General features: G+C 39.1%; 3 protein-coding genes across 3 annotated transcripts; 2 read left to right on the top strand and 1 right to left on the bottom strand.

Annotated features, from left to right (window-relative positions):
• The first annotated feature begins 894 nt into the window (after nt 1-894).
• Nucleotides 895-15,172, top strand: LOC5509689 (AT-rich interactive domain-containing protein 4A). The gene is made up of 21 exons (XM_001630131.3): nt 895-1,053; nt 2,250-2,366; nt 2,486-2,548; nt 2,642-2,732; nt 2,844-2,923; nt 3,060-3,116; nt 3,409-3,455; nt 3,916-4,000; nt 4,285-4,338; nt 4,500-4,582; nt 4,837-4,931; nt 5,181-5,381; nt 7,196-7,388; nt 7,601-8,339; nt 8,727-8,797; nt 9,975-10,324; nt 10,529-10,600; nt 11,079-11,672; nt 12,240-12,512; nt 12,967-13,113; nt 13,195-15,172. Exons 1-21 carry the CDS (start codon nt 1,051-1,053, stop codon nt 13,281-13,283), a joined length of 3,504 nt encoding a protein of 1,167 aa, XP_001630181.3. The 5' UTR covers nt 895-1,050; the 3' UTR covers nt 13,284-15,172.
• A 1,840-nt stretch (nt 15,173-17,012) lies between these two features.
• LOC116616662 lies at nt 17,013-19,575 on the top strand. Its single transcript, XM_032378669.2, has 5 exons — nt 17,013-17,224; nt 17,339-17,437; nt 17,524-17,628; nt 17,761-17,808; nt 18,388-19,575. Exons 1-5 carry the CDS (start codon nt 17,177-17,179, stop codon nt 19,330-19,332), a joined length of 1,245 nt encoding a protein of 414 aa, XP_032234560.2. The 5' UTR covers nt 17,013-17,176; the 3' UTR covers nt 19,333-19,575.
• On the bottom strand, nt 19,271-22,639 carry LOC5509698. The gene is made up of 4 exons (XM_032378670.2): nt 22,249-22,639; nt 21,502-21,821; nt 20,597-20,942; nt 19,271-20,297 (listed from the first exon to the last, which is right to left on the bottom strand). Exons 1-4 carry the CDS (start codon nt 22,357-22,359, stop codon nt 20,097-20,099), a joined length of 978 nt encoding a protein of 325 aa, XP_032234561.2. The 5' UTR covers nt 22,360-22,639; the 3' UTR covers nt 19,271-20,096.
• Between the last annotated feature and the right edge of the window lie 223 nt (nt 22,640-22,862).

The following is a 22,862-nucleotide window of genomic DNA, read 5'->3' as shown; positions in this document are numbered from 1 at the left end:
TTTCTCTAGAACATCCCCTGGGTACACCCCTAAAACCTCCCCTGGGTGCACCCCTAAAACCTCCCCTGGGTGCACCCCTAGAACATCCCCTGAGGGCACCCCTAAAACCTCCCCTGGGTGCACCCCTAGAACATCCCCTGGGTATACCCCTAGAACATCCCCTAGGTGCACCCTTAGAAAATCTCCTGGGTGCATCCCTAGAACCTCCCCTGGGTGCACCCCTAGAACATCCCCTGGGTGCATTCATAGAACATCCCCTGGGTACACCCCTAGAACATCCCCTGGGTGCACCCCTAAAACATCCCCTGGGTGCACCCCTAGAACATCCCCTGGGTATACCCCTAGAACATCCCCTGGGTGCACCCCTAGAACATCCCCTGGGTGCATCCATAGAACCTCCAAGAACATGATCAGCCTAAGTCTGATACTTTCTGTTCAGTCGTCCTTATTTTTTAAACATCGCAATTACTTACCAAAAAGCACCTGGCTGACAAGAAACAAATATATGTCTGTTCTTTACGTGTTGATTCGCCTCTTATAGCAAATACTTTTTTTTCTTAGTGGAAGTGAAAGAAATAATTTATAGAAAAATCCCCAAAGTAATAAGAAATCATCGCTGACTCCAAAGAAATTTATTTTCCAAGAAAGGGAGATTGTATAGCACGAAAAAAGAAGAAATCTAGACTGTGGCCTTATTGTCAGAAAACTTACTTTCACGTAATATCAGAATAAATCAAATTTTCGCGCGTTTTCTGTCAAAAGCGGATGTTGTGACAGTACAGGAACTTCTACGAAAATGGACAAAGATTCCATATAAGGGGTATATTTAACATGCATTAGGGTACTTCCGGTAAATTGTAGCCAATCAGAAACGAAGACCCCCCTAAGCCCGTGGCGAGGAGGGGAAACCGAGCGTCTTGTTGTCTTGTGTCGGCCATCATCACTAAATTTCTAGATGTTTGGAGTTTTCTCCTTAAAATTTTAGCGGTTTTTGCTCCGATCTCAAGCTGGACTTAGCTACAGGAAAAAACACTTCGGAGAACATCCCTTATGGTGAGTTTTGTGAATTGTAGAGGTAGCAAAGCCACTGTTGACATCATTCTTGGACGAATTTCCAGTTGGAAATTTCTCCACTGTTCATTGTTTAGTTGGTTTTAGTCGAGTTGTAGTGCATGGACTTCCTGCGTTTGTATCAATGCTAACGGCTTGGTTCAGGCGTTAGATTTCCATGGCTATATGTATTATATATGGGGCTCTTTTGATTTAAAATTTAGTCATCAGAAGTGTAGGTTTCCCGAGATTCTGCGAGCAGTCCATGTTGACTTTCAGAATCAGGCATACTCTAACTTGCTTGAGGCATGCACAAATCTACACATGTTGGTTTTTACACCGAATCTTGTCATTATTTTGCAGTAAACTCTCAGGTTTCCACTCGTTTATGATTCCTTGTAATCTAAAGAGTATAATTAGAGATATTTTAGTGGAAATTTAGACTAGAAATAAGGTTTTGGTCAATGGATATGACTGTAGTTTTCTACTCTCAGTGAGACGTTTTGTCAAACACTTTGTAAATTTGATTCAGATATTTGAAGGAAAACCTTGACTTATAGGCTATCTTTCCCCTAAAAAACTATCTCTAGTCAAAGAGTAGTACTTTACCCTTGTTAAGAGTGATTTTAACTTAGATGTAACAATTAATTGTTGGATTTTTCCACTAAAAACCAAAGAAAACTGTTGATCACTCAGTTTGTTTACGAATTTTAATTCGAATAGAGTATGCGTTTCATTTCATGCCCGTTGTTTTATCTTATTTGAAACCAATGTAATGGTTAAACTACCTAAAAAATCTCAGTACACCGAGATCATACATTTACCCATGTTAGCCTGTAGTTTCACCGCTTTCTGTAAAGTTTTAGCGGTGTAAATCGAGTTCTCCGCAGTGACATGTTAGAAGTGTATTCAACTTCAAGCTGATTTGCCATGTGTACGGTTTCGTTTGCTTTCTAACGTAGTTTACTTGCAAATCAAACCCTTTCTACCGCTCAAAACTGCTCCCAACTTTGCTCTACTGCTCATGTAACGTTGTGATTTGACAAGCAGTTAGTTTAGCACTGAAGTTCGGTCGTATTGTATCATTTATTATTCAAAAGAAATGTTGCTCACGTCATTGCAGTTCGTTCTTTGCTTTTTCTCTGCTTCAGTTTTTCAACAAGTGGCTTGAAATTCTCTTGCTTGATTTTCTTTCCCAGGCACAGGGAAGCGAAGAGCCTCCCTTCCTGACGGTGGGAACTGAAGTTAGTGCAAAATATCGAGGAGCTTTTTGCGAAGCCAGCATAAAGACTATAAAGAAACTCGTCAAATGCAAGGTAATGTTTCGGGAACGTCGTTCCAACGTGGGGTTGCCATCGTTTGTAGATTTATTGTGAGAAACCTGTTCGGGATAACTTCAACTAACTGAGAAACCATTTCACGACCATTCCAACAGATCCAGTACAAAAATAATACAACTGGGACAGTCAACGATGACGGAGTAAAAGGAGCTTTAAAGGTAATAACTTAACACAGTTATGAACCAGCAAGAAAACATTTTGCTCGCCAAATGAGGCTTCTTTTCTGATAAGCCCTGGTTGTTTTTTACTAGGTTGGATCAGTTGTAGAAGTCAAGAATTCTGATGGCCAGTTGGTAGATGGAGTAATCACTAAACTAACTGATGCCAGTGTCTACACAGTTGGTAAGAAAACTGTATATCTTTTATTTCACAAACTGTACCATTGACTGTTTTGATTAGTTGTTATATATTATGTTTTGATATTTACTTTTTGTCCAATGCTTCAATTTGTAGTATTTGATGATGGAGATGAAAGAACTCTAAGGAGGACATCCCTGTGTTTAAAGGGGGAGCGTCATTTCAATGAGAGTGAAGTGAGTGCTTTGATCTCATTTCGTGGTGTTATTACTCACAATCTTTTGCTTTAATCCCCCTGCCTTTATGTATTGCCTATGTGTTTACCCTTGGTACATGATATCAGAAAGGTCTAACTTGTTTGTTCCTCCACAGACCCTAGACCATCTTCCATTAACAGATCCTGAGAATTTTGGAACACCAGTAGTTCAAGTAAGGGCAATTTTTACTTAGTAACATAGTAACATAGGCCTGGCATAAAGTGCTGTTTACATTTTATGAGGCTATATAAAGGTCTTGTCTAGATACTAGCATCATACCCCGTCAGCTTATATAGAGTTCATCTTTATTAGGAGCATGCAAAGTATGACATTCCCATACTTCCAAAACAGAACATGACTTGTGGGAAAAGCTGCAGTGTGGTTATTTTCACTTCTTTTTCTGTCATAGCAATGCAGATCACTGCATAGTTGTTATAATCCTCACCATTGTGATTGATTTTCAGAATGGGAAAAAGCGTAAAAAGAGAAGATTGAGTCAACAAAGTGCAAGGTACAATTAAATGTCTCATTCAAGATTTGATGGAGTTGAGCTGGTGTTCAACAGTCATGTATTTTATAACAATAACATCTATCAGCAAGGGGATCACTTATTACTGTCATTTCTCTTTCTGCTTGATTTTCTTTTGTATCATTTTCATTATTCACTCCCACTATGCACTGATGATTAGAGAAATGTAACTTTAGTTTCTCATCCATTTTAATTCCTGTTTACCATTCCCATTTTACAAAATTTAAACAATTTTATAATAACTTTATTTTATCAGTGCTAAATCTAAATTTTCACATGATCAGTAGTCCAACTCCTTTCTTTGCTTTATCCTCTAAAAAAAATTTATCATTGAGTTAGTTTGTTCCCCTATTTGTTTAACTAGTGTGAAGGTGTTTTCCCGTGACCACTACAAAAGTGTGCTTGCTGTGTTTCTAAGCAGTTTTTGTTTTGTTTTCTGTAGTATTGATGATTCTGAAAATGAAGCAGAATCTCCAGCACCAGTAGTGAAAAAGAAATGTCTCTTCAATGATAGCATTGTTGGAAAGGTGAGTGTTCGGGATTTCTATTGTCATTGCACTTTGCTGCTATTTCAGAGGGAAGCAAATATTGGGTGATGAATAACTGGTCAACCATAGGAACTGTTCACTTTTTTACTAAGTGTTTTCTAAATATTTATTAAACAGCTAAATTCTGGTCACCTAAAGATATATTTACTTGCTTCTAATGTGTTTTCTAGATATCCGTGAGGTTGTGAGATTTTCTGGTCACTCGATAAGGACCGAGTATGTAAGCATGTGATGGCCATGTCCAAACTGTCCATTTTTTGTAGGTTGTTGTAGTTGAGCGAGGGACTAAACGGAAATCCCACTGGTTTCCAGCTTTGGTAAGTAAGTTCACTCTTTTTTCGAAACACTCATTCTCAGTGAACTCTATTCTTGCTGGACTTCTTTATTTAATGGAGTTTTGAAGAATTAAAATGGAATTTCAAATTTTATTTTCTGATTATATACTTTGACTGATGATTGTACATTTAATGTCTGACAGGGAGTGAGTCCAAGCTCAGATAACATGGAGTTTATCAAATCTAAAGACCACTGCCTAGCAAGATCCTTCAAAGATGGCAACTAGTAAGTCTAGTTAATCAAGATTTCTATCACAAAGCAATAGTTCTCTGCTCTATTGTAGTGCTCATCATCAATTTGAAACAATCTTGGTATAACGATATTGATTTCTGGTCCTGCCAACCATAAAATATATGTGAAGTTATCTGGAAGTAACCATTTCATAGAAATATAACACTGCAATCTTTTGATCCCTTGCCATTTTATTATATCGAGGTTAACATTACTGGCGCCATTGATTTCTCTATGTCATATTGCAGTCATATTGTCAATGTACGTGATACAAAGGATTTCTCTAAGGATGAAGAACCTGTTAGTACTGCCATTCGAACAGAAAACAGAGTCACCAAGGCTGGTATGTATAGTGATAACAATTAATAAAATGATAAAACATTATTTAAAGAGGGGTTTATAAAAACTAAACTGAACTTGTGCTCCTCAGCTACGTATAAAAAAATACTATTAAAAAATAAAAAAAGCTTTGTATGAATTCCATAAGTGATTTATTCTTTCGAAAATGATTTTGCCATATTTTGGCTACCAAAACTCAAATATAAACCCTATTAAGTAGAAAGATCAAACTAACCGCCTCTCTTCACCTCAGCTATTGATCGGGCCATTGCATATCTGGAAACTGGGCGTATCCCATCTATCTGGGAAGGGAACAAGTCAGAGGTGATAATGAAGGATGAGGACACAGGAAAAGCAAAGCTAGAAAAGCAGTCTTCCGAGGAGGGGAGTGAAGATGACGAAGACGAGAAGAAAGAGTTCATGACAAAACTAACTGCATTCATGGACGATAGACGTAAGTATTACGCCACCATACACCTAAATCATTCACCTGGGATACATACATAGCTCTTATTGCCTGAGTGAGCTGGCATAAAATGATGGAGAAATTTGTGGCTCCATAATTTCCGTTACGACCCAAGCAAACGACGACAGTGAAAATTTAATTATATGGGATTTTTAGAATTTTTTCATAGCAAAGTGTTACTTTCTCTGTGCTGGCCATACGGTAATGTACTGTATGGCCTGCTATTAACCAGTTCACAGACAGCCCAACCTTACAGTACAAGGGTTATAAATCAACGGAAATAAATCAACACAAGGATGAAATGGTATGTTTTTTGCCTCTGTGTAAACAGGGTAGTTTTGCTTAATAGGTTTTGAGTGTTGGCCATTCGTTAGAGCAAAAATGTCAGCTCAGCTACTCTGTTCAGAAATGTAAATCATACCACTCCAGCCTTGTGTTGATATTTTTTTTCTCTAGTGTCCCTGAGCCTACAAAGACCACCTTGTTATTCTACAGCTTTTCTGAAGTTTTCAGGTAGCCTACCTGTAGGCTTTGATAATTTTTTTAGGCACGAAAACCCCGAAGACAAGGAGTTTGCATAACCCGGCCGCCATCTTGGATAATGCGCTCCGTAGGGGGAGAAGGAGGAAAAATGCACAGGGCAGGGGGAGGGGGAGGGGGAAAAGAATGCCTACAGGATGTCTCACCTTTTTCGTTGATTGATTTCAAACTTCGTCCATATACGGACAAAGCGATCTTATTGCCTAATGACCTTCCATCACTCATCACTCCATAGCTTTATCACGTTCGCCCTACAGCGCTGATTTAACGTGGCAATTACTGATGAAGTGATACAAAAAGCTCTAAATTTTCTTCATTGGAAAGACAAATCCGTTATTTAAAGGCAAAAACAGGAGGCAGCTGTGAAAGCCTTGTTAGAAGCTAAAGATGTGATGGCTGTGTTGCCGACATGGTTCGGTAAAAGCATCATTTTTACCGTTTCTGACATTGCCTCTCAAAAAAAAAACATAGCACAAACTCTGCTGTTCTTGTAATATGCCCACTTAGATTCTGCAGCAGAGTTGACTAGTGGGATTTTTGAAGATTTAGGAACCGCTGTTCGGCTACGGTTCGTTATCTCTATTCTTGTTTGTAAGTGCGACTTTTAATTTAAAATTAAACGTATGTGTTCTTCTAAGAATCCTTCCGCATGGCTTACAGACAGCTTCGTTGCATTTGTTGCACCAGGCACATAAAACCTCAATTCCTCACACAACTCCCGGCAAGGAATTTCTTGTCGTAATATTCTTGTGTTCTTGAAGACTCTGTATAAGTTTTCCCTTGTTGGCCTAGCAAAGGTCGTTTGCAAGTAATTCAACAGTCTTAGGTGCTATTTTTACCTTTTAGGGCGACTAGCTACATGTTGCATTATTACCTTTGCGCAGCGCTAAGATTTTAGCTCTATCTACGCGAGTTTGTTTTGTTTTGAATTCAAGAATCAAATCTGATTAATAATCAACAATGATTATGTCACATGTTATTTAGCTGTCAATTTTCCGTCACGTGTTGAAACATCCTGTAGGCGTTCTTTTCCCCCTCTCCCCCTCCCCCTGCCCCGCACATTTTTCCTCCTCCTCCCCCTGCAGAGCTCATTAACCAAGATGGCGGCCAGGTTATAAGAACTCTGTGTTTTTGGTGTTTTCGTGCCAGAAAAACTATCAAGGCCTACAGGTAGGTTATTTTCAGGCTATACACAGAATCTAAGCCTGGGAAAACTATTGCCAATATATACTGGACTAAAGCATGCTATCTTTCTAAAATAGGAACCCCAATCACTCGTCCTCCAGTGCTGGGTAACCAGGATCTGGACTTGTACAAACTCTATGTGCTGGTGCAGGAATTTGGTGGAATGGAAGAGGTCACCAATCAACAACAATGGAGAAATCTCTACTCCAAGATGGGAATTGCTATTATGCCTCCTAGTGCGTCTCATCACATTAAAATGGCTTATAAAAAGTGAGTAATCAGTGATTTTACTGAGTCCAGGCTCAGGCCAAGCGTGCCACTGTTACACTTCCCTTGTACTTGTAATCAAATATTGTCAATATAGCAGCAGCTTTAATTCAAGTATGTTTGTTTAGACCATTGTATTTTCAAACGTAAACAAACACAAAAGAGTTTCTCACCTTCACCTGAGAAATCATAAACTTTGAATGTTTTATTCTAAGGTACTTACAACCATATGAAGAACACCAACTTGGAAAACCCAATCAAGAGCCAGACGAGGATAACGTTGATAGTTCCACCCGTGAAAGAAACACAAGCATGCGAGGCAAACCCACGGAAGATGAGAAAACAGAGGCCCCTCATCCAAGGGAAAGAAGTTCCTCACGGACTAGGCTGGACCGGTCCATGAAAAACAGCAAGCCAGATAAACCTGCCACTCCTGACAAGCCAGATAAACGAGTAAAACCAGTTTCAATGCCAGAGAGTAAACCTGCAGGGCCAAAGAAACCAGACAAGTTGATTCTTCCTGATAGGAGCTCTCCTACTGGTAAACCCTCCAGAGTCCCCACCCCTAGTAAGGCCACGCCCAGCAAGCGAGCTACCACACCTAATAACAAGGGAAAACCTAATAGTAAACCTTCCACTCCCAACCAGCCCCCAACACCAGACAGCAGCGATGACCTCTCAGTTGACAAGAGAGACGCTTCAAGGAGGAGAGGAGAGGATGAGTCTAGCTCTCATCATGATGAAAGCATAGACTCAGAGGTGGATATTGATGATGAAGTGACGTCACCTGAGTCTGAGCTTGCGGTGGATGTGGTGAACAGTCCTGGCAGCCTGTCTGACATCAGTGAGTCCAGGTCTGATTACTGCCCTGAGGATCCAAAGGATTATAATGTGGGTGACAAGATCCAAGTCAAATACGGGCGTGGACGCAATCAGCTTATCTACGAGGCCAAGGTAAGTCACTAGGCTTACATGGACAAGTTAGTCCTTAGCTTACGTGGCTAGTCCACCGCATATACTTGTTTGTGGATTGTAAAACTAGGGAGTCTTCTTGGCAAATAAAGTATTTATCTGATTGTCCTCCTTAATTTCTTACACCTCTTAGTAGTTTCCCTGAGATTTCGAGTATTTGCCCTATGTCTGAGCAAAATAATTTTAGAAGAGGCATTTAACATATACCATCTCAACCTCACGTTCATCTGTTTCCCATTTTTCAACACCCTTATGCAGACCACCTAGTTATTCTATAGCTTGTCTGTCATTTTACTAGTCATAACACTCATGATATCTCAACAGAAGGACATTGGTTTCAGAACTAATAATCAATTACTCCGTCAACAGATTACAACAATTGATGAGAATGCAGAGGAGGGTATTCTTTTTCTGATTCATTATGCTGGATGGAATAACAGGTTTGTCAATGTGTTGTTTATTTTTTAAACAATAGTGTCACATCAATTCTTTAAGTTACTGTTTGTGCTACGACAGGATGCTAAGAGTGTTGCTAGGACATGGTGCTAAGAGTGTTGCTAGGACATGGTGCTAAGAGTGTGGCCAGGACAGGGTGCTAAGAGTGTGCCTAGGACAGGGTGCTAAGAGTGTGCCTAGGACTGGATGCTAAAGGTGTGGCTAGGACAGGGTGCTAAGAGTGTGGCCAGTACAGGGTGCTAAGAGTGCAGCTAGGACATGGTGCTAAGAGTGTGGCTTGGACAGGGTGCTACAAGTGTTCTAGGACATGGTGCTAAGGGTGTGGCTAGGACAGGGTGCTAAGAGTGTGGCCAGGACAGGGTGCTAAGAGTGTGGCCAGTACAGGGTGCTAAGAGTGCGGCCAGTACAGGGTGCTAAGAGTGCGGCTAGGACAGGGTGCTAAGAGTGTGGCCAGGACAGGGTGTTATGATTGTGGCTAGGACAGGGTGCTTAGAACGTGGCCAGTACAGGGTGCTAAGAGTGCGGCTAGGACAGGGTGCTAAGAGTGTGGCCAGGACAGAGTGCTAAGAGTGTTGCTAGGACATGGTGCTAAGAGTGTGGCCAGGACAGGGTGCTAAGAGTGTGGCCAGGACAGGGTGCTAAGGGTGTGGCCAGGACAGGGTGCTACGTGTGTGGCCTGGACAGGGTGCTAAGAGTGTGGCCTGGACAGGGTGCTAAGAGTGCGGCTAGGACAGGGTGCTAAGAGTGTGGCTAGGACAGGGTGCTACGAGTGTGGCTAGGACAGGGTGCTAAGAGTGTGGCCAGGACAGTGTGCTAAGAGTGTGGCTTGGACAGGGTGCTATGAGTGTTGCCAGGACAGGGTGCTATGAGTGTTGCCAGGACAGGGTGCTAAGAGTGTGCCTAGGACAGGGTGCTAAGAGTGTGGCCAGGACAGGGTGCTGAGAGTGTGGCCAGGACAGGATGCTACGTGTGTGGCCAGGACAGGGTGCTAAGAGTGTGGCCAGGACAGGGTTCAAAATGTGCTGTTGTGGCTAGGGCAGGGTAAACTTTCCTCTTAATTGGCCCATTTCTGTGTTCTCTTTGCCAACATCCCTCACCCATTCTGATATTTTACAACCATGCAAAAGATAACTGGGGATTTTGTAACCCTAATACCTTTAGATACGATGAGTGGATAAGCCCAGATCGTGTTGTCGGCAAGAGCACATGCCAATCCAGAAAAAAGGGAACCTTTATGGTAAGAGGGATTGAGGTAGCAAGACCAAAATTCCCACCAAAGCCAATGGGTAGAAATCTTCAGAAAGCGATGCACAAGAAGGGGAAGCTGATTCCTCCCAACAGTGGCGCCGGCAAGGCTTCTAATGGCAAAAATGCACCCACCAATGGGAATAAAGCACCTACAAGATCTGCATCACCCTCGGTGACTTCGGCCGCTTCCCCTGGAACAGTGTCACGGCGCACACGCTCTGAGAGGAACTCTTTGCCAGAGTCAGCTAATGGAACATCTGAAGGTAAAAGTGATGGCATGATAACATATTGGTATGAATAAATATAATTGTTCAGGATAAGCTTATAAATAAATAATGGTATTTAATATTTAAATGCCCTTTTGAAAACTCAAAAATACTTTATTACATCCTTATGATAAAGATACATGTAAGACTAAAACAGAAATGTATTTTACCTAACAACAAAGTTTTAATGTGCTTTTTAAGGTGATGCCCTTTCATCTGGGCGTAGTCCACCGACAAAAAGACAGCAAAAATCAGTGACTCCAGAGCCAACTGGTAAGTTATACTAAAGCTAAAAGTTGCTTGCAAAAAATGCCTGTTTCCTTGCACTACCTCTTACATCTGCACCAATCTGTGTACATTCGTGACAGCATGGATCGAAACTCATGTACACAGATTGCAAAAACATTTAGAGAGACATATCATGGATATTCAGTGGAAGAAAAAGATGATTCTAAAAGGATCATAGGACAGCAAAACATGTTGTTCAAGCCACAATCACACAAAGCTATTTTCATGAAAATATTTGTAATATTTTTGTACTGTAAAAGACAGTATTTTTGTTATTAGTTTAATTTGATACATATGATCTGGACAAGATCCTTTCAGATGAGTTTCTGAATAAATGTCTCTTATTTTTTAAACTTGATATACAGTACCTACAAATGCAGTACATTCTTGTATAATTATGTAACAACCCTAAAGTTGTTAATGTACACAGTAAGTAATAGTTTTTTTGTGATTTTTATTTAAGATTGTGACAAAGCTGAAGAGGTCAAGCCCCTAGTTCCCATTCCTGACAAGAAGCCTTCACTAGAGGAAAATGTTGTGAAGAGTTTTGACCAAGCATTTGAGAAGGAAGATGCCCCTCTAACTTGCTCCAAGAAAGAGGACAAGGAGGTGATTGTTCCTGATCCCCAAGAACCGACAAGTAATGATAACGAGCATGAGAAAAAGGAACCAGAAAAGCCAAAGGAACAGGGAGGTAGAAAGAAAAGCAGGCGAGTACTGAATGGTTTGATTAGAAGCCTGAGCTCCCCGGCATCCATGAACTCAGACTACTCTTTGCAAGAAGATGACCCTGATGCTCCTCCTGTCAAGAAAGTCAAGGTTGAAGAGGAGAAGGACTTGGAGGATATTAAGATTGAGAAGTTATTAGGTGAAAATGTTCCAAGTGAGACTCCAGCAGCTGCGCCACACTCTGAAGGGAGCACCAGTGCTGATGCTGACAAGTTCTGCAGTATGAATGGCCGCATCGAAGAGCAACAGCCACAGGAAGGAGTGGAAGAGAACAAGTCTGAGTCTGAGAATAATCAGAAGGACAACTCTCAGTCGTCCAGTCCAAATGGTATGTGATTTTGTGTAGATTCGTCTTGGTTCTAGGGATATCTCAATCTATCATTACGGTATATGGCAACGACTGTGCGCATGCAGTGATTGGCTTATTGGTAGTCTGACATTCCCATTTGACCCCTGGAATTACAGCATTACAGAATGGCATATTGCCCTACAGAAAAATATCTTATACCTTGATTGTTCAATCATCCTAGGAAATGTCAAACTTTGGAAATATCAATCATACTGGCCTGGAACCTGTCATTCCTAGTTTACACACAATAATTCATTTTTATATTTAGTTTTTGCTCTGTTTTAGCTCTTTAGAATATGTAGTGTACATATATTGTTTAAGCTCTTTATAAATACATATATTATTATTATTATTGTTATTATTATTATTACTATTACTATTACTATTACTATTACTATTACTATTACTATTACTATTACTATTACTATTACTATTACTATTACTATTATTATTATTATTATTATTATTATTATTATTATTATTATTATTATTATTATTGATAATAATTCAAAATGCCAAAGCAATTTTATTACATTTATCTAACAGGTAGCACATCCAGCAGTAAAGATGAATGCGAGTCTACTAAAGAGAAACCAGAAAAGCACACTAGCAGACCCAGACATGATAGCAAATCAGACAAGAAAAATTCTGACGACAAACACAGGCGGCACAGAAGGAGAAGAGAAAAGAAAAAGCAGAGGCACCATTCTGGGAATGACAGCACTGGTAGCGACATCCCAGCTAGTCCAGGAATAGCCAACTCTCCTGCCTCCAGACCCTCACCCTCTCGACCGAGAATCAATTTTGATGCTGAGCTAGGTCAGTACCTGATGCCTTTTGTTACACTGAGAGCACAGTTTCTCAAACAATTGGGCCATTCCCTATTTATTTAATGTTGTCATTTTTCAGTATTTATTTACCAATTTTCATTGGACAATTTTGAGTTCCTCTCAACAACCATGTATTCACAAAAACAACACTTCCTTTCTTTCTATGTACAGCTATTACATTTTTCTCAGAGCAAAACTTCCTTCTTAAGTACTGACAATTAATGTTATAAGCATTTGCAAGAGTAAAATATTGTGTAATTTTACCTTAAATTGCTAATTGCATTGGCTACCAGCACTTGACAAGAGATTCCTGCTTGGAAATTATTCAGAACCATTAGTGCGACAAGACAAGAACCATTCAATGTCTATAGTAGAATTTAATTGCAGTTGTAAAGGACAAGAACCAAATGCTGTTACTAAGAGTTGCTAAATTTTAATTGCAGTTATGATAAAAGCAAACAAAGATAGCTCAGAGAGAATACGACTTTTACAAGAGAAAATAAAGGAGATGAGAAAACTTTATGGATCATTAAAAGCTGAGGTTGCCACCATTGACCGCAGAAGGAAAAGATTAAAGAAAAAGAGAGAAGGTAAAAATCATCTCCTATATGATGTACTGTTTCTGTCTGCCTGTCTGTTCGCAAACTGAAATTCCCCATGTTTCTTATCAGAACATGAAGCGGATTCTGCCTTACAAGAAAGCAATCACAAGTCATCTAGCTGTGTATCACCTACTCCTCCTCAAGTCGAGTGTAGATAGCATGCAATCTTCCCAATAGTCCTCTCCCATAATTCCACAACATACGATACATTGTGAGTGATTTATTTTTAATCTTTTAACCAAAACTTTATAACAATTCATTCTCATTCTCTATCATATTTTCTCTAGTGAAAAAAATATGGATCTGATGGCAATAAGGAAGATTGAAATTGTCAGAGTATTTTAGTATCTTTTTTGCCATGTTTTTCAATGTATGTTTATTGGTAGCTCATGGCTTTTTACCCATCATTCTGAGTATATATACATTCTGATGAGTGAACTCAAATCAGACAAAGACTTGAATAATATATATATCCTGATATACTAATGATAGAATAAGCTCTTTTGTGAGGGTGTATAATTATAGCAGAGTGGCCACTAATAATAATAAGTGGGCTAAACGGTGGCATAAATGTGAGAATTCTCTCTAATTGGGAATATGCCTGTCACCAGTAAAGGGTTGTGTGTCCTTGGTTGCTAACTTCTCAATTAATCCATTAAATGGGATAAACATGGATAACATGCACCAACCTTCTAGCATATGCCTTATTATTTATTCCTTGATTTGCTACCAATAACAAACCAATTTTGTGTTTAGCTTTTAAAGAAGTTGCCGAAAAGCTTTTAAAAATTGATACATTACCCACCCATATGTGAGCATTTTCATGTGGGGTCCATTTTAACCATCTAATGTATTGAAGGTAGTAGGATGTAAAGTATTTAGTTTTCCTTGTGTATATTGAGATATTTATAATCGTTAGATGGCCACTGATAAGATATGGAAAAAGAGAATGGAAGTGTCATTTCTTCTAACTTTCTTAAGTGAGTGATAGGAGATATTTTTGTTAGCCACTGCAGCTGTTTGGACTGTGGTATATAGTAAAAACGGATTTGTTTCTTTTTTTTTGCAATAATCTTAATGTGACCTTGTATTAAGTTCATTGCCATTTGGCATTGAGACATGCTAGAAAAGGCATTTGTTGATAATAGTTCTATGCTGAGCTACTATGTAAAATTCATATCTATATTATCAACACAGACTATTAGCAAATTAGATGTATATTGAGGAAAGAAATATACTTATTTCTCAGTGAATAACATTTTAATTAAAATCCTAATAAGAACTGGTTTTATCCAATCATAGGTAGGAGCCATGGCTACAGTAAAATGTGTTGCCAAGATTATAAAGCATTCAATGAAATCAATGCTATTTTTATAGAATTCTCAATTATTGAGCTCCCCTAATGCAATCACCATACAAACTGCACTTTAAACATATAAAAGTCATAGCGTTAATCTATAATTATACTATATTGATATTTTTTATTTAATTATTGTTTTGTTAAACTTGTACACATTTTTTTTATTTCTATTTCATTGATACTGGTATGAATTACTGTACATAAACTATATCTACATTATAGTCTGTAATGTGCATAGACAAATCAATGGTTTGAAACTATTAGCTGTTTATGTCTGTCCTGGGAAGCCTTACTTAGGCTACTAAGCATTCTTATACCCTGTCATACAATACTCTCATTGGTGGATATTCATATTCCATGTCTGTTATATCCTATACAAGGAGATCTTCTGCAAATGATCCAAAATGCGTATATCTATACCTGTACTAGATAAATTGTCTGTCCTTAATGATGGACATGGGTATTATTATAAAATAACTTAACAGAACTAACATGGATAACATTATCAAGCTAGTAGAAAAAAACACTTTTGTAAGGTAATGCAAAAGTGAAAGCTGTACAATAGCCTGTAGAATATGCTGTGAATTGGAATGTCTTATTTTTAACTATGCTATCGTTTTGAGCACCATATTTTAACAGTGCCATCTAATTTATTTCATGTGAATAAATGGCAGCTGAACCCTTAAATATCTGCATTTTTGGTTGTTATTGGGGATGGAATATTTTCTTGGGGTATGAGTCATCACTTCTATGACCCACTCTACCACCCCTCCCTCCCATACACAAGGAGTCAGACACTCCCGCACACGATCAACACACTCCGCCCCCCTCCCATCTTATGCACCCTTTATTCTTGCTGTCTCAATGTACACCCTTTTTTGCCTGCATATACGGAAAATTATTGACAGTACTTGTAGTACACACATATATTGTCACTTTCCTTTCCTTACCACACCTGGAAGCGGCCAAAATAAACTCTAGTGCGGGTTTTTTAACCCTAATATCAAATGCTCCCCCTTCTGGGAATATCCAATTCCTTTCGTGGAAACTTTGGAATGGAAGATTTTTCTGGGATCAATATAAGTCATTTCGAGAAAGATGTAGTCCGATGCACACACGCCTTCATATGTACCCCAAGCCCATAGTGTGTGATCAGGCTACGTTTTTACGTTTTGACTCTAAGCCCCCCCCCCCCTCCCCTCAAACAGGGTAACTCGCCCAAGCTTATCCCATTCGGACTACATTGGAGACACAACAAGCAAGTACGATTATTATTAAGATTTTGTTTATAGAAGAATGAACGGCTCATTTTAACTTGAATAGAAAGCCTGGAATAGAAACGGGGCTGGCTTTTTTGTTTTACTCTTTCTCCGATGAGAAAGGGTAGCAAACATTTTTTATTTTTTTGGTGCACCCGGGTTAAAATGGTAGTGAGCCTGTGTTCGGTGCCTCACTTTATTCCTTCAGAATATTTAGAGTATTTGATAAACTGGGGCGTACGCAGCCTATAGGCCTGCGGTCACTGGACTGCAAAAAAAAAAAAAAAAAAAAAAAAAATGGCGATCTTGCATAAGCCATAACGAGGGGAAAAAATCAAGTTTATTCATTCATTTTTATGCACGTAGTTTTATATATATGAGGAGGAGAATAACTATAATTTTCTTAATCATGGTAGTCTACAGATGATTTCCAAACATATTGTTATGTCGTTCAGTGCCACGCGACGACTGAAGTCCTATTTCAGATCGAGGATGACAGAGGATCGTGTAATATTCTCAAAAGTCTGACGCATTGACGCCAATTAAAAAACCCAAAAGCGGGAGCTATGAAATCTTCACGGGGATGAGGGACCACGCCCTCATTCAGCTTCTGAATGCTTTGACTGCAACTTCGTACGCCCAGATAAATACAAATTAAGATAACCGATAAGGAATGGGCAAAGGGTGAGCGAGGTCGACAGGGAATACGGACTTGACCGAAAACTGAGGACGGGGGAGAGCAAGGAATAAAGCCTTGACTAGAACAACGGAGAAATGAAAAGGGATGGGCAAAGAGGAACAAGGGATAGGAAGGAATACGGACTTCACCGAAAACTGAGAACGGAGGTGAGCAAAAAGGGGAGCAAGGAATCAGGGGCGGAGAGAGGTTTCGTTGAGTGACAAAGGGGGAAGGGGGTAATTTTTTTTTGTTACATATGGCTTTCTGGCAGCCCTAAACGGGAGGGGGATCCCTTTTTTTTCATTGTTTGTCAGTTACAAATTCCATACTCCTTGCTCACCCCTGTTCTTTGCTTTTTTCGGCCAGTTACAGATTCCTTCCGTTCCTATTCCAGGAATGAAATATTTTTTGGTTACACAGAGCGACCGATACGTTCCTGTTGAGTTTCAAGTATGTATTTATAAGTTTTTGTCGTTGTCTTTGATTTATTTTAATTAGAACCAATTTTATGATTTAGCAGATTTCGCGCCACTGCCAAATATGGTATGGTCGCGAGCGGGTGCAAAAAAAAAAAATCAACAACAAGCAAACAAGGTCTTTTTTTTTCATTTTGTTTTTTGCATCTTTTGGGGGTTTCATCGTAGTTTTTTGTTGGTTGTCTGAATGCTAACCGTGAAAAAAAAAATATTACCCTCCCAGAAGCAGCAGGCATGTCTGTAAAGTAAAGTAAACTAAAAATTCAACAACTCTGAAATGGAAATTTTATCGACCAGAAAACCGCAGATTTCTCGGGAAAATAAGGTAAAAGTTATATAAATAAAGGACGAAGATTAAAATGTAAGTATAATTCATATTTCCAGTCAATAGAGTGACATTTTGGTTAAAGTTATACCAGAGTTTGTCTTCGTTTCTTAGGTTAAAAGAGCAGTCCCTGCCATCTCGATGGCGCTCGCCTCGATTGTATCACACAGCAAAAACAAGGAATTTCAACAGAGGTGCTTAGAAATTATACAGGTAATTTAAATACCTTCTAAAACAATAAAAAAACATCCAAAAATTTTATTCTATAGTTGTTTTGTAAGCCGTTTTACAATTACCAGGAAACAAGAGTAGACAGGATTGAGGAAAAGTTGAATACCAAGCTATGGTGTTTGGCCAAACAGAAGTTTGGTATTAGCCAGGAGGCTTCAGAAGGTGAACAACAGGTAGTGAATTTGAAATGTTTAAAAAAAATACAGTATAAATTTTATATTATTTTTTCATCTCATTCACATTTCTCATTCATAAACTCTCATTTGTAAGTTAGTTTTGACAGTTTATAAATTACTATTTTACAGGCTGTGCCAGAGGCTATATCGCAAGCATCAGTGGGATCAGACACTGGCGTAAGTTGATTAGTTGGAGGCGCATACCCAGGGATTGCTGAAGAGGGTGAATAGTCATAGTCATGATATGGGAAAAGGATGGTATCTGGCAATTATTCAATAAGAAAGTACCTAACTTTTGGGTGGCCAACAGATGGGTGGGTGGGGCAGAAAGGTAGGTATGTGTAGCCTCCCTCGCAGGCGTTTTTAGTCAGGCATCACAGGGCAACATTGTGGCGTTAAAGTGAAGGGTATTTTCGTGAAACAAGATTTGGCCATTTTTCACCCTACGAGAAACGTGAAACTGTCCATTTGGACGTCCGTGAAACATGATTTAAAAAAAGGCCATTTTTCGGTCTGTGAAACGTGAAAAGCCATTTTGCCCGGTCCGTGAAACGTGATCCACACCCCCCTTTACCAGCCTGTTCTATGGCTCAGCTACAATTAAAATAATGCTCCTGATTGGGTGACATTGGGTTTTATGCCTCCTTTAGTTAAAGAATGATCACAGTAGGAGTTGGGATTTGTAGGGGTGTGCAGCATTGGGTTTCTTCCTACAATTGACAAAGTGCTCATATGTAACATTTTTCTTATTTACAGAAAACACCTTCCACCCAGACCTCTATAATAAGCAGTAGTTACTTTGATGATCTAAGTGACTACTATGAAGCAGATGAGATCTGCAATATGAGCTTGTATGACAGCCAAGAGCCCCGGCAATACACACAATCACAAGCAACTCAAGACAAACCCCTGCCAAACACACAAGAAAAAAACACATGTATTACATCTGAACCATCTGAACTGGGCATAGACATCCCCCTGCTTAATAACACCACTCAACGAAAGACACAAGAAGTAAACTCTGGTATTACATCTGAATTGGGCCTAGACAAACCCCTGCGTAATAACATCCCTCAAACAAACACACAAGAGAACACCTGTTTTTCATCTGAACCAGGCCTTATGGGAGAGTGCTTTGGAAGCCAGGAAACAGAAACAGATTTTTTGAGTGAGGTTGTGTTGGAGTTTTCAGAGTATATTAGCAAAAACAGCAAGCAGGCAGATCCTACAGGCCTTGAATTCCACACTGAAAAGACTGATGAAAATCTTCTTAAGGAAGATGATTTAGAAACTAAGGATGCATTGCACAAAGATGTTTTGAATGAGGAAAGAGGTATTGAGAAGGAAAATAGCTTTGACTGGTTGGAGGAGTTTGAAAATAATACCTTCTGGGCAGTCAATAAAGAGAAATCTGAGTCAGAAAAAGAAGAGTCAGACTCATCATCAGTTCCTTCACCAGCAAGGAAGCGAATCACAACAGACAAAATCAAACTGTCAGAAGGTGGCTTTAGTCATACAAGGAAAGATAAAGATGATTTGGGAAATGCAGGGATGTGTCCTGTTTTTAAGCAGTTTCACTATACCAGCCCAATAAGCTCTAACAAAGTATGTCTGATAAATGAACAAACCGAGTCATTTGTACTAGATGACGAGTTGTCTTTATTTTATGAATTTGGAGCTTTTGATGAGTTTTCTCAATAGACACATGCAAGAAGAGTTAAATTTCTTTTCTTTTAATTTCTTTTCATAGCTACTATCAGATTTTTATATATTATTATGCTTTTCTCAAAGCAATTATATTTCATAATTTCTCAATACCAAAGGCTTATACATATCTATATGGCAATATTTTACACATGTCCAACACAAAAGTGTAATTAAAGTAATTATAGGAACCCTGAGCAATGAATACTATGGCAACAAAAGCGAAAAAAGGTGGCACTTAATTCTGTTGGCAATTTAAAAATCACAACAATGTCAGAAACTGTGGAAATCAACTAAGGTTTTCATTTCAACAATAGTAAAACACAGTTTTACATCCCTTAATGGATCGCAGAGCTTTGTGGTTTGTTGAAAATGGATAAAATGCTATTTAAATTCTTGATTCAATTCTAAGGTTGTTGCTGTCGTCTTCCACATTGTTGTCATTCTAACTTAATGAAGGTACCTAAAATTGAATTCACTTCAGCAGGCTGATAAAATAAAAGTTCTATCCAATGGGTTAACTTAAACAATTTCTTGTGATCTGAGACTGCCGGTAATTGGTTTCTTTTGTATGGGCCAAAGATGATAAAGAGCCATTCCCAAAATTCATGACTTAATGTTTCCACCAGTAAAATTTCTAAATATCCCACATCTAAGGATTATTTATAACTTCCTACTTTAATTTGTCAATTGTCTTTACTTAGCCCCATACTCTTAAACAACCAACCAGTCAAAATGCCTACATACAAGATCAGAATTTCCTAAATTAATTTGCCCACTTGAGTAATCTGTGATATGACACCCATGAGGACACCAGCACCACATCCTAAGATAACCAACCAGCTTAGATGCTTGTACAAGATCAGCTTCACAAAGTGTGACACCTCCTTTGTGTGTTGCTCGCTTCTACGACGGTCTAGGTATCTTGTTATTTCTTGTCTGAGCAGCACTGCTGTGTTTCTCTACATAGATACAAAAAATTGTAACAAAAAGTTTGTGATAAAAAATATAGGATGGCAAATATGATTTTTATCTCCTTCATTTACAGAGGAACAAAATAATATTTTAAAGCTCTGAACACAAAAATTCATTGCATTCCCTATATATATATACAAAGCATCTATAAAATCAAAATTTTGCTCAGCTAAAAAAAAGAAAAACTACTGCTACTGAATGGAACACGATTACCCAAAGGACATAGTTAGTGAAAAACTGGATAACACAAAACTAGGCTGCCATTAAATATAAATGAATTTCAAACCTTTTCTGAAGTATATAAGTTTTCCAATTTCTCAGGTATAATATCTGCCATCATTTCCATCAACATTGGTCTTAATAATGGTCTCAAAGCAGAAGTTCGTATTCCAGCCATTGATAAAAGCTGCCCTTCAGCAGAGATAGACAAGGCATGTAACTCCCTGTTGATCATAAGTTCCACAGTCTGTGACTCCAATACATGTCTTAACTGGCCCTCAATGTTAATTGCCACCATTAGCTGTGGTAGTTTTTGTTCTATAAAGTGCTCTAAGAATGACTGTTCCAAAAATATGTTTATGACTATCCGTCTAAATGTCTTTATAATCTCATCAGAGCAGTTCTCAAATACCCTGCAAACAAAGCATATCACACATAAATTAAAATCACATGACTGAAGATAGGGATGTCAAGGAAAATTCATGGCATCATTAGATTACATTATTTTGTTGGGTCCATATTAGTTTTTTCTATTCAGTGGTGGTGATTATGACGATTTTGACTAAGCTGCAATCACAGTGATGATGATGATAAGGTGGTGGTGATAATGATGATGGTGGTGATGATGATAATGATTAGGTGGTGATGATGATGATTATTATTATTAGATGGTGGTGATAATAATGATAAGGAGGTGATGATAATAATGATGATTAGGTGGAGTGATGATGATGATTAGGTGGTGGTTATAATAATGATGATTAGGTGGTGGTGACAATGATAAGGTTGTGATGATGGTGGTGATGATAATGATGATGGTGGAGGTGTAATGATGGTGGTGATGATGATTAGGTGGTGGTGATAATGATGATAAGGTTGTGATGATGGTGGTGATGATAGTAGGGACCTTAAGCAAGGAGGACGATGACAGGACAACGTAATCGAATCATATGGAGATGCTCACTTACTTACCCTGAGCCATACACTCCTGGGATCCTAATAAAGATGAATTTTAAAGCCAGCCAGTTAGTCATGCCCCCAGCCATGCCGAGAATACCACATGAGACTAAATTTTGTGCAATTACTCTGAATACCGTTTTCTTTGCAGTCAGAGTCAACATGAACACTCCAATAATTGCTATGTGTAATGTTATCAAGATCCCTAGGTTTCCCTTGTCTTCTAACCAAACAAGAATGCTTCTGTACAATAAAGGAAGTCTATTTTGTATGAGCAAGTCTTGTCGCTTGACTATTGGGTCCTGGGATTGAACAAAGCTGCCACTGAAGTTGATCTGATAAAAAAGTCACAATATCTTGATTAATAAGTTAAAAAAGTAAACCATGGGGTTTACTAATAATTAAATGCAGGGCCATAGAAGGCCTTGAAATGCTGGGTGGGGGTGGGGGGGGGGGGCACAATACAGAGACATTAAAAAGGGGGGCACAACAACAACACTTATATTTTTAGGGGAAAAATGGAGGTACGCCCCATTCTACCATACCCCCCCTCCCAGCCCAAAAGGGGAGGGCGGCACCCCTAGCTACACCTAGGTAATTGGAACGATCTCCAAGCGACTGGTAAATCAGGCTTAACAGTTGATTGATATACACTACTTAAATTATCATCCAATCTTCAACAGAAAGCTCACACAGATAACACAAATCCTCGTTGATAAGTAGCTAATAAATCAACAAATGACAACTGATCTTCTGATATACCTCGCTGACGGCATCGCCATCGAATCCTTGCTCGTCTATCGAGTGGATCTCCGAGGCTCTTCTCTCCAAACTCGCTTCAAATGTCCCGTATCTTGAGCTCGTGATATTCATCTCATAGAGAACATATCGCCTTTGTCAAGTTAGGGCAAGCTATTATTCTTCTACTTGCAAGACATCATAGATGCCGTTCATACAGTAATAGATTGATCAATTCGAAGATCAATCAATCAATTTTTCTTGGCACGCGGGTTTATAGCTTAACGATGAGTCTTGTGCAAATCTGTTTTTTTTTTCACAGTGCTCTTAAATTAGTTTTTTAGAAATACGAACGTTTTTTGTCTTCCGTCGGCCATTTTAGATTTAAGTCGTTCCCAGTCTGTTTGAAAGGCCAGAGGCCATGGAAGAAAAGCAGAGAGAGGGGGAGGGGGGGGGGGGGGGTAAACTTTTATCGGGTTGGCCGGAAAGCGCCCCCTTGCACTGCATTTTCTTCCCATATTCTCTAAGCCTGCGTAGCAAGCGCAAATAAGGGAGAGCTCGGAGATGAGTGATTTAGCCGCGCACGTGTGGTAAGAGAAAGACCCAGCAAAGAGGCGGACCAGGAAATTCCGACCTGT

Source organism: Nematostella vectensis, chromosome 7 (genome assembly GCF_932526225.1).
Source record: "Nematostella vectensis chromosome 7, jaNemVect1.1, whole genome shotgun sequence".
Lineage (NCBI taxonomy): Eukaryota > Metazoa > Cnidaria > Anthozoa > Actiniaria > Edwardsiidae > Nematostella > Nematostella vectensis.
Note: the sequence above shows the minus strand (reverse complement) of the source record. Positions and strands in the feature narration are given on the sequence as shown.